This window comes from Oncorhynchus kisutch, linkage group LG4, assembly GCF_002021735.2.
Source record: "Oncorhynchus kisutch isolate 150728-3 linkage group LG4, Okis_V2, whole genome shotgun sequence".
Lineage (NCBI taxonomy): Eukaryota > Metazoa > Chordata > Actinopteri > Salmoniformes > Salmonidae > Oncorhynchus > Oncorhynchus kisutch.
The window spans coordinates 24,049,886-24,060,848 of record NC_034177.2 but is presented as its reverse complement, the minus strand read 5'-3'; the positions used below and the strand labels follow the sequence as shown (position 1 = coordinate 24,060,848).

At 46.0% G+C, this 10,963-nt stretch overlaps 1 protein-coding gene across 2 annotated transcripts in view; it reads right to left on the bottom strand.

Moving 5' to 3' along the window:
- wwp2 (WW domain containing E3 ubiquitin protein ligase 2) overlaps window positions 1-10,963 on the bottom strand; it is a 46,461-nt gene that overhangs the window by 9,369 nt on the left and 26,129 nt on the right. For both annotated transcript variants that reach the window (XM_020480599.2, XM_031822689.1), the window contains exons 7-11: window positions 10,862-10,963; window positions 10,504-10,741; window positions 9,939-10,028; window positions 7,753-7,927; window positions 1,690-1,747 (exon numbers count right to left, since the gene is read on the bottom strand). The exon at window positions 10,862-10,963 is cut by the window's right edge and continues 44 nt beyond it. In XM_020480599.2, the coding sequence (XP_020336188.1) occupies window positions 1,690-1,747; window positions 7,753-7,927; window positions 9,939-10,028; window positions 10,504-10,741; window positions 10,862-10,963 (663 nt within the window). The remainder of the gene's footprint in view (window positions 1-1,689; window positions 1,748-7,752; window positions 7,928-9,938; window positions 10,029-10,503; window positions 10,742-10,861) is intronic.

Sequence of the window (10,963 nt, the reverse complement as noted above, 5' to 3'; positions counted from 1 at the left end):
CACTCCCCTCTCTCTCTCTCTCTCTTCACTCCCCTCTCTCTCTCTCTCTTCACTCCCCTCTCTCTCTCTCTCTCACTCCCCTCGCTCTCTTCACTCCCCTCGCTCTCCACCCCCGCTCGCCTCGCTCTCCACCCCCGCTCGCCTCGCTCTCCACCCCGTCGCCTCGCTCTCCCACCCCCGCTCGCCTCGCTCTCCACCCCCGCTCGCCTCGCTCTCCACCCCCGCTCGCCTCGCTCTCCACCCCCGCTCGCCTCGCTCTCCACCCCCGCTCGCCTCGCTCTCCACCCCCGCTCGCCTCGCTCTCCACCCCCGCTCGCCTCGCTCCACTCCCACTACCCTCTCTCCTATCCCACTCTCTGACATCTTGATCTCATTAGCAGACGTGTGTGGAGCGCGCAGGAACAGTAGCCTTCATGTTGCAACTCTTACTAGCCTGTTCATTTCCCCCTCTCCTTCACTTCCCTCCTGAATCATCTCCTCCTTTATTTTACTGTTCCCGCGCTCCGTCAAGTCATTCTCTCCTTTTCCTTTCTCCTGTTAAGAGTTTCTTTCAATCGACCTCCTCTTCTATGCCCCTCAGATGACATACAGAAATACATTACAGGAAATCCATAAAAATGTAAGTCCAAGGTATAATTGAGGCTTTTGCCTGCGATGCCGCAACATGTTGAAAACTAATCATGGTTAGAAAATAAGAGTGAGTGTGTATGTAAGTGATAAGTATGTTAAAATGGGAGATGGAGAGAAAAATGCCAATGACCATTACTTTCGAGTGTTTTGTGTATACATTGTATAATTTTTGCGTGGGAATATATTGGAATGTATGAGAGTAGAGAGCTATAGGAATATATAAGTAGAGCATATTACAACCAATTCCTTGAGATTACACTTGATACAACAACTAATCAATAATAGCAGGGGAAAAACTGAAATCTACCACATTTCAATCAAATTATATGGTGTTGACCAATAACTAACTGTAAGGAGAGTTATGCTGCATGGAAGAATAAAGGGATCTTCAGCATGAGCTTCTATGATGAAGGACAAGGCGGTATATCACAGTGTATACAAGATAGTGAACATTACATCTGGGCCTACAGCGGCGTGTATCTGTAGGTCTGTGTGTCTGTGTGTGTGCGTGTGTTTGTGAGAATGACAAACAAACCAACTCTCCCCCTTCAACACAAAAACAAAGTCCTGTGCCATTGAAAGGCATACAGGCATCAGAACCCACTCTCATAACAAGTAGTGCAGGTGTCAATGTAGCCAATGCCTCTCCTGCATCACTGGACGCAGTAGTATTTCCCCCCACTCATCTCACTGGTTTCAGGTCCTGGGACCACCGGGGACCACTGACGGCTAGAGCCAGGACGATACCAGTATTGAGATACTCGTTAGTATTGTGGTGAGGAAATAAAACGCGAAGCGGATTTCACTTCTTTAGGAAAACAGCCCTGATGTTGGAAACAAACATTATGTTGTCATCCAGAGTAACATTTATTTATTTCCCAAGCTATAGCACACTATATTTTACAGCAGGTTTTACCAAAGAGTTTGGTCTACTTGGTGTTGAAATTTTTGCCATGGAAAAAACATTGCGATACTGGTATCGTCACAGCCTTACTGAGGGCCACTGACTACAGGGCCTAGTATGAGTATGGTGAAAGGTGTAGATGAAGGTGTACTTACCCCATCCTGAAGGGAGCGCACCGAGAGGGTCATTTTCCACAGCAGGAGCACCAGACGACTGATGGATAAAGAGAGAGAATACGTTTCCAGTTAGGAATCTTTCCTCTCCTTCTTCCACCTTTCAGTCTTCTTCTCTCACGCTCTTCACTGCAGCGGCTCTGTGTGAAATTCTTCTGTCCGTACACAAAGCTCTCAACCAAGTTCTCACACTGGTGTGAGGTAGAAAAAAAACATACAGGAAAAAAAATAATAATAAATGCAGCAAATGCCTCAAAACGCCACAGAAACCTCAAGTGTTTAACACCTCAAGTCTAGAGGAGCAGGAGCGAACAGAGTGGAGAGCGGGGTGTCACAGGGAAGTCCAGTCTTTTTTGAGGGGTGATAAGGCGTACCCCAGAAGGCTGAGGTGACCTCTCCCATGCAGCTGGAACAGGAGACTGACAGAGAGGCTCAGACGCAGCTCGTATGCCTTCCAAAAACTACACGCTCAGGAGGAGAGAAAAAACAAACTGTTCCAATGAGCTCACTGGCTAGCCTTAAGACCCACCCCGGCTTCTACCCCCCCTGCACCCCTCTCTACCCCCCCCCCCCCCCCGCACCCCTCCCTATCCCACCAATCTGCAGAGGTCCTCCTCTTCTAGATATGCTGTGAAAGTAAGCAGAAAGGCGTGATGTCTGAGCGAACTGAGGGAACATTCATCCTTGTTCCAGACTGCCCACCCCTTCTGACAAAAGCACCTTTATTCACCCTGCACTGGAACCAGTGTGGTTTACTCAGCCTGTGCATACAGAGAGAAAGAGAGAGTGTGTGCCACTGTACAGAAAATGTGTATATAACAAATACTGATTGAATGTGTAAGAGATTGCATTTGATTCTCTGTGTGTGTGTGTGTGTGTGTGTGTGTGTGTGTGTGTGTGTGTGTGTGTGTGTGTGTGTGTGTGTGTGTGTGTGTGAGCGCATTTGCCACTGAGTGGAAAGATGTTTGTGAGGAGTTAGTGCACAGACTGTTGGTTCCATGACTGAGTATGAAAGCTGTACCTTTGGATGAAAATCTAATTTATGCATTCATTCTCCTCACCTCAGGTCTGCAAAACTGCCCTCCAAGCAGTCCATGTGTCATTGAAGGTAACGCCACACAACTTCACTCAGCATTTCCCCAGAATAATCATACGGTGCCCCTTTATGAGAATTCATCATGGAAACTTTGAGAAGAACGGAAGGAATAAGATAGTAAAGAGTGAAAAAGAGGAGGACGATGCATGTGGGGTTAAAGGGGAATGTGTGTGTGTCACTCGAACTACAGCCAATCCATGTATGAGACCCACCCTTCTGTGTTTCTGTGACTAAAAAAGGTTAAAAAAAGAAGGAAATAAAGACATGACATCATCTGCTATGCCCTGACCATTCAGTTCCTCGCCAGAGGATGTGAAAGAGAGCTAGAGAGAGAAAGGAGGAGGAAAAGACAGGGAAAACAAGAGTGAAAAATTAAAAGCAGCAGAGGGGGTGGTAAAAAGCGCGATAGTACGTCTTTCTCCTTACTAAGATACTATATATGGTGATTGAGTGGTAAGTGGGTGATGTGAGTTGAGATATTAGTCTTGATAAAAGTATTTAAATTGCAACAGACTCCTATCTCGCTTCAGGATGCTGAGAATTACAACAAAAAGGCCAGTTAGTCTCTAAACACTGAAAATCTTGCCAGAACCATTTAAATGACCGGCACTATGAGTGGGAAAAGTCACATAGACCTACATTGCACACTAATTTAATTTAGTTCCTCTAATGTTAGCGCTGGAAAAAAGTCTTAAAAGAAGTTCACCCAAAGGGGCAAAACAATGGTAGTGGTGGAAGTAGGACCCCTGATAAAATGCTCAACAGTGACTAAAATACTCAAACTAGCTTAAACCAGGTTGTATTACAATGTGGTATCTTAGAAAGGTGTATAGAAGGTCCAATGCAGCCGTGTTAATCTCAATATCAAATCATGTCTGGGTAATAATAACAATTAAGTACCTTAAATGTGATAGCTTTCCATTAAAATGGTCAAAAGGAAACCAAAATAGCTTCTTAGCAATGGGCAATTTCTCAGGCTAAATTTTTTCTAGGACTGTCTGTGAGTGGTCTGAGTGGGGAGGTGAAAACTGAACATTAGCTGTTATCGGCAGAGAGGTTTGGAACTCTCTTTCTTATTGGTCTATTAACTATACTGAACAGAAAAATAAACGCAACATGTAAATGGTTGGTCCCATGTTTCATGACCTGAAATAAAAGATCCCAGAAATGTTCCACAAAAATGGATATTTCTCTTAAATAGTGAGCACAAATTTGTTTACATCCCTGTTAGGGAGCATTTCTCCTTTGCCAAGATAATCCATCCACCTGACTGGTGTGGCATATCAAGAAGCTGATTAAACAGCATGATCATTACACAGGTGCACCATGTGCTAGGAACAATAAAAGGCCACTCTAAAATGTGCAGTCACACAACACAACTCTAGAGCTCTGTCAGAGTGACCATCACCTCCATGACCAAAGCCCTTCTCCTCCGATTGCTCAGTTTGGCCAGGCAGCCAGCTCTAGGAAGTCTTGGTTGTTCAAACTTCTTCCATTTAATAATGATGGAGGCCACTGTGTTCTTGGGGACCTTCAATGCTGCAGGCATTTTTTGGAAACAGGATGCAAGATGGAAACAGGATGCACCTGAGCTCAATTTCGAGTCTCATAGCAAAGGGTCTGAATACTTACGTAAATGAAGTATTTCTTTTTTTTTTTTTGTGCAAAAAATGTCTAAAAACCTGTTTTCGTTTTGTCATTATGGGGTATTGTGTATAGATTGATTGTTTCAGTTAATCCATTTTGGAATAAGGCTGTAACGCAACGAAATGTGAAAAAAGTCAAGGGGTCTGAATACTTTCCAAAGGCACTGTATATCCATTATTTAGCTGGAATGGAATCTTTGTATACCGTATATTTGACTGTGCTACGTGGGTGTCTCACCTAGCTATTTTAAGATGAATGCACTAAGTGTAAGTCGCTCTGTATAAAAGCATCAGCTAAATGTCTAAAATGTCAAATGTAAATGTTTTACACACAGATCTCATATTACTGTATACATTTTTTTTATAACAATATTGATGTCACAAATGTATTATTTGTACAGTTATTTATATTTATTTAGTTATTTATAAAAATGTTTAGTTATTTGTATTTATTTTACATTTGACTGTGTAACACCTAGTAGTACTACTTCATTCTCTGAGAGTGAGCCAGATATATAGCGTTTTGCAAAACAACATGATTATTTCTCTCTAAAATGATTTATTTCAAACAAATACATGTCTGACATGGAAAAACCCCATGCCATGATTAGAAAGTGAAAAAACACAACATCTATTTCATAAGTCCTTTAAACAATACATGCTCATTTACCAACATTTCTCCAAAAGGACATATAGTGTTTTGGAAAGAAACTTCATATATCAGCAGCATACCACCCTGCATCCCACTGCTAGCTTGCTTCAGAAGCTAAGCAGGGTCCATCCTGGATGGGAGACCAGATTCTGCTGGAAGTGTTGGAGGGCCAGTAGAGTTCACTTTTCCCTGTAGTCTAAGGAGATCCCAATGCCCCAGTGAAGGGGACAATGCCCTGCATAGGGTGTAGACCTTCAGATGGGACGTTAAACGGGTTTCCTGACTCTATGTGGTAATTAAATATCCCATAGAACGTATTGTAGGCCTCCTGAGTGGCACAATGTTTTAAGGCGGTGCTAACTGTGCCACTAGAGATTCTGGTTCCAATCCAGTGGTCTAAGGCAGTGCTAACTGTGCCACTAGAGATTCTGGTTCCAATCCAGTGGTCTAAGGCAGTGCTAACTGTGCCACTAGAGATTCTGGTTCCAATCCAGTGGTCTAAGGCAGTGCTAACTGTGCCACTAGAGATTCTGGTTCCAATCCAGTGGTCTAAGGCAGTGCTAACTGTGCCACTAGAGATTCTGGTTCCAATCCAGTGGTCTAAGGCAGTGCTAACTGTGCCACTAGAGATTCTGGTGCCAATCCAGTGGTCTAAGGCAGTGCTAACTGTGCCACTAGAGATTCTGGTTCCAATCCAGTGGTCTAAGGCAGTGCTAACTGTGCCACTAGAGATTCTGGTTCCAATCCAGTGGTCTAAGGCAGTGCTAACTGTGCCACTAGAGATTCTGGTTCCAATCCAGTGGTCTAAGGCAGTGCTAACTGTGCCACTAGAGATTCTGGTTCCAATCCAGTGGTCTAAGGCAGTGCTAACTGTAGCACTAGAGATTCTGGGTTCGAGTCCAGGCTGTCGCAGCCAGCCGCAACCGGGAGACACATGGGGCAGCGCACAATTGGCCCAGCGTCGTCCGGGTTAGGGGAGGGTTTGGCCGGCAGGGATGTCCTTGTCCCATCCCGCACCAGCGATTACTGTGGCGGGCCAGGCGTAGTGCACGCTGATACGGTCACCAGGTGTATGGTGTTTCCTCCCACACAATGGTGCGGCTGGCTTTCAGGTTAAGTGGGAATTGTGTCAAGATGCAGTGCAGATTGTTTGGGTTGTGTTTCGGAAGACGCATGGCTATTGACCTTTGATGAGACATGACTGTAACAAGCAATTAGATACCACTAAATTGGGGAGAAAAAGGAGTTTAAAAAAATGTATATGAACTTATTGTAAGAGTGGGGATGTTAACCCTGGTGTAATGGCTTCATGCCCACCCTGGTCCCATTCCACCATGGCCCCCTAATCACTCCTATTGGGCCTATATCACTCTCCACCTCATAGCTGGTAAGTGTTCTGGCACAAAAATGATCGCTGTTCATCACCATGGTGGATGAGGTGAGTTTCCCCCCAACTCTGTAAAGTGCTTTGAATACCTCAGTTAGCAGAAAAGCACTATATAAATACAATCAATTATTACATATAAAACTGGAAAAATCACATTTTGACCACCTTGGGCCTTTAAGTAGGTAGTTGAGTACTGAGACAATGGACCAGTTCCAGTGGTGTTGCTGCATGAGCCCCTCTCAGTGAGAATGGACAGAGCGAATAAGAAGCAGGAGGTAGAAAAGGGAGAATTTTGGAGGCAGAAACAGCAGTCAATGACTCTGACTGCTCTTTGTGTTATGTACTGTGTGTTATGTACTTAATCTATGCCTTGGTGTGTACTGTGTCACATAGTTGTTCATATATATGTGTGTGTGTGTGTGTGTGTGTGTGTGTGTGTGTGTGTGTGTGTGTGTGTGTGTGTGTGTGTGTGTGTGTGTGTGTGTGTGTGTGTGTGTGTGTGTGTGTAAGCGATGAGCGAGCAAGCATGTGTGCTCTCACAGCTGTAATGTTGGGAGTCAAGTTTGATATTTCTGCCTTAGCACGTGACAATGAGCAGGGTCAGGGGCCAGTCTACTTTAAATCGACCATGACATTATAATGGGCTCAGCTCACAAACGCACCAGCACATATATGCAACATTCTCGAACCTGGTAACATTTGATACAAAGTAACAGAATGCAAGTGAATGATCTCTCAAATGACGAGCAAAGCTAAAAGTATAGTATAGACTAAACGTGCTCTTATCTGGCCATGGAGGGGGGTGAGTGACGTCAGAGTCTCAAGCAGCCCCCCCCAAACTAATTTTGCACAGACTGGCCTAAAAATAAGCAAACTAACAGCGAAGCGGCATTCCAAAACAGAATCCGCCTATCAGCAGCAGCAGACCTGCCAGATAGTTCTCAGGGACACATGGTTACTCATAATCAATGAGGTGGATGTTATTTTGAAAAGAGGTTCAGAATTAGCTTGTCGAGCAGACTGGGTGGGAGCAGGGAGGTTTTAATAGAAACCAATGAGAGTTTCAGCTCATTTCAGTAATTTGATGTACCATGGAACGCCCATTTCAGATTCAGAATGCTTTATTATTTTTACCTCAACAAATGCCCTTCTGTACCCTTGTGTTTTACCCAGAATTCTATGCTGAGGGGAAGCTTTTAGAGGGCCACACCTAAAGGGGCTAAATAAGTAGTACAGACAGTACAGTAGTTCTATGTTGAGTTACCTGGTAGAGGAACCTCTGGCTGAACTGGTGCATTGCCCCTTGGAGCTGGTTGCGCTGGGACTGCCACTGCTCATAGTTCCGGACTGATTCTTCTGTGGGCCGCTGCCACGTGGTGGTTCTGGTGTTGTGGTCCACATAGTAGAACCTGCCTCGCTGGTCCACACGCTTCTCCCAACTGTACAGGGACAGAGAGAGAGAGAGGAGTGAGACTCATTCAAATGTACAAACAGACATACACACACAGACATATATAATTATGGACATAGACAAGCTAGGATATGCAAACACAAGATTAAGATATGCAATATCCCACAGAAACACATGTAAACCAACACAAGCACATTCCCAGTTCAGTACAGTTGTGTTTTATTATGTGTGCAGGCTGCTGCTCTCATATCTCTGACTAAACCAGAACAGTATTTGGAAGACAAAACAGCAAATACTTCTGTATGCTAACACACACAGCTCAGAAATTCCTCAAAAAGGAACTTTGAGAGACGCAATGTAACATCCCTCCCTGTTCGCCGTGCTGCTGTTTCCCTGAGACCCTGGATAACAGTATTGTGGCTCCTATATCCTATAGAGCAGTACTGTGGCTCCTATATCCTACAGAACAGTACTGTGGCTCCTATATCCTATAGAGCAGTACTGTGGCTCCTATATCCTACAGAGCAGTACTGTGGCTCCTATATCCTACAGAGCAGTACTGTGGCTCCTATATCCTACAGAGCAGTACCGTGGCTCCTATATCCTACAGAACAGTTCTGTGGCTACCATATCCTACAGAGCAGTACTGTGGCTCCTATATCCTACAGAGCAGTACTGTGGCTCCTATATCCTACAGAGCAGTACTGTGGCTCCTATATCCTACAGAGCAGTACTGTGGCTCCTATATCCCACAGAGCAGTACTGTGGCTCCTATATCCCAAAGAGCAGTACTGTGGCTCCTATATCCTACAGAGCAGTACTGTGGCTCCTATATCCTACAGAGCAGTACTGTGGCTCCTATATCCCACAGAGCAGTACTGTGGTTCCTATATCCCACAGAGCAGTAGTGTGGCTCCCATACTGTCTGGAACATGAGAGCAGTTAAACCCCTACGCTGCTAGAAAAAGAGCTCAGCTCAAAACCCATTAATGCAGGCCCACACCACGCCTTTCATCAGAGCTGCACTAAGGTTGGAGGTTGGGTGTGTGGCAGCGCCATGCTAACTCAGACCAGGTACGTGTACCAAGCACTAAGCACTAAACCCGGCAGCTGTAGTCAGAACCCGCCCAGCCTCCGAGAGGCGAGACGCTAATTGAGCCTCATATGGGTCCAGAATAGCACTGCATACATGTGCTCTTTCTAAGAAAGGACTTTTGTTCTCCAGACCGTTCCCTTCTGTGGAAAAAGTGAGACGGGGCAGGAGTGAGCTTTACCTCAAACAGGCTTCTCAAACAGCGCAAATGAAAATCAATAAATATTCACTGAAATAAAATGGCAATAAAAGGCTCTGGTACCGCCACAAGAGAGAGCTGGGTTCTGCAGCACACAGTGAGAAACACCACTGGAAATCAACAGAGACTCAAACAATCAGTGCTGGTGATTCACAGCCTGTTAAAGAGATGAGAGACCAAATGGCCAAACACACACTAACAGACCTGACACACTACTACTGTAAGAAAAGGACTCCTCTAAATGGATAGGATAGTCTAAGTTGGGGTGGGGAGTGGCGCAAACCAATTATTCAGTAATTTATCATATTTAATGGAGTCAGCTTCTTCCAGCCAGAGAAAACAAGACTAGTCTCAGTTCATTTGACTGTCCAGAGTCAGACCCCCAGGAATGTTACTGTGCTGTGAATGAGTCTGCCACTCCCTGACTGTGGGCCCACTTCACACCCCAACACCACCCTGCTAGGATCCTCCAGCTCTGTATGTTTATATAGGCAGCAGTCTGAGCTAAGGAGAAACATGCAGGGAATGTTCACGAGTGGGCACGATCTCCCCTTCACAGAGAGAGATACTGGAAATTGGCAATGTGAACATGTTCCCATGACAATAAAGCCCTTAAATTGAATTGAAATATATATTCACTTCATGCACTGGGCTGGTTAACTGTCAGCACCCTCCTCTGATGGTAGGAAGTGTGAGATAAAGAGAGGAAGAGGGGGAGTAGAGGTCAAAGTGTGTGGGCTGACTGACCCAGGTGGAAGTGGTCTTTCCCAGGTAGTGGTCTTTGTGTTGTGGTCCACATAGTACACCCTGCCATGGGGCAGAACTCGTTGCTCCCAGCTGAGAGGCAGAGAGAGAGAGGCAGAGAGAGAGAGAGGCAGAGAGAGAGAGAGAGAGAGAGGCAGAGAGAGAGAGAGAGAGAGAGGCAGAGAGAGAGAGGCAGAGAGAGAGAGAGAGAGAGAGAGGCAGAGAGAGAGAGAGAGAGAGAGAGGCAGAGAGAGAGAGGCAGAGAGAGAGAGAGAGAGAGAGAGGCAGAGAGAGAGAGAGAGAGAGAGAGGCAGAGAGAGAGAGAGAGAGAGAGAGGCAGAGAGAGAGAGAGAGAGAGAGAGGCAGAGAGAGAGAGAGAGAGAGAGAGGCAGAGAGAGAGAGAGAGAGAGCGAGAGCGAGAGCGAGAGCGAGCGAGAGAGAGAGAGAGAGAGAGAGAGAGAGAGAGAGAGAGAGAGAGAGAGACATGTTAGGTCAGTCAAGTTACATGTGAGGAGATTGACCATAATGCCAATCAGACACGCACAAGCACCTACACGCAAACTCTTACCCAGTGGGTAGTAACTCTGGAGCCAGCTCTGTGGCAGTGGTTGGGTTGGCGGGGTCTGGGTTAGCTCCAGCAGGGGGTGCCTCTGTAGGAGGAGGGAGGATTGTGCCGTCTAGCCCAGGAGAGGGGCTGCTGCTGCTGGGGGCTGGGGACCGGGCCGGCGGGGAGGATGGTGGGGGTGTATGACGAGTCAGGCTGCTACGGCCATTCTCCAGCCCGTTGGCAGTCAGCTCAACTTTACCTTTGGGGTAGGGCAGGTAAAGGAGTTGATTGAACCACACTGGGGAAAATGTATCAATTCTGGTGTCAAGTGAATGGAGAGTGACAGAAAAATAGTTTCATGTCCCCAAGGTTATAGTACCTGCACTCCCAGGGCTGCTGTGAGAGTTCTTGGCCGAGTAGTTGCGACCAGAAGCCCCAGGACTCTGCTCCTCACTTGGCTCTCCATTAGCCAGAGCGACCC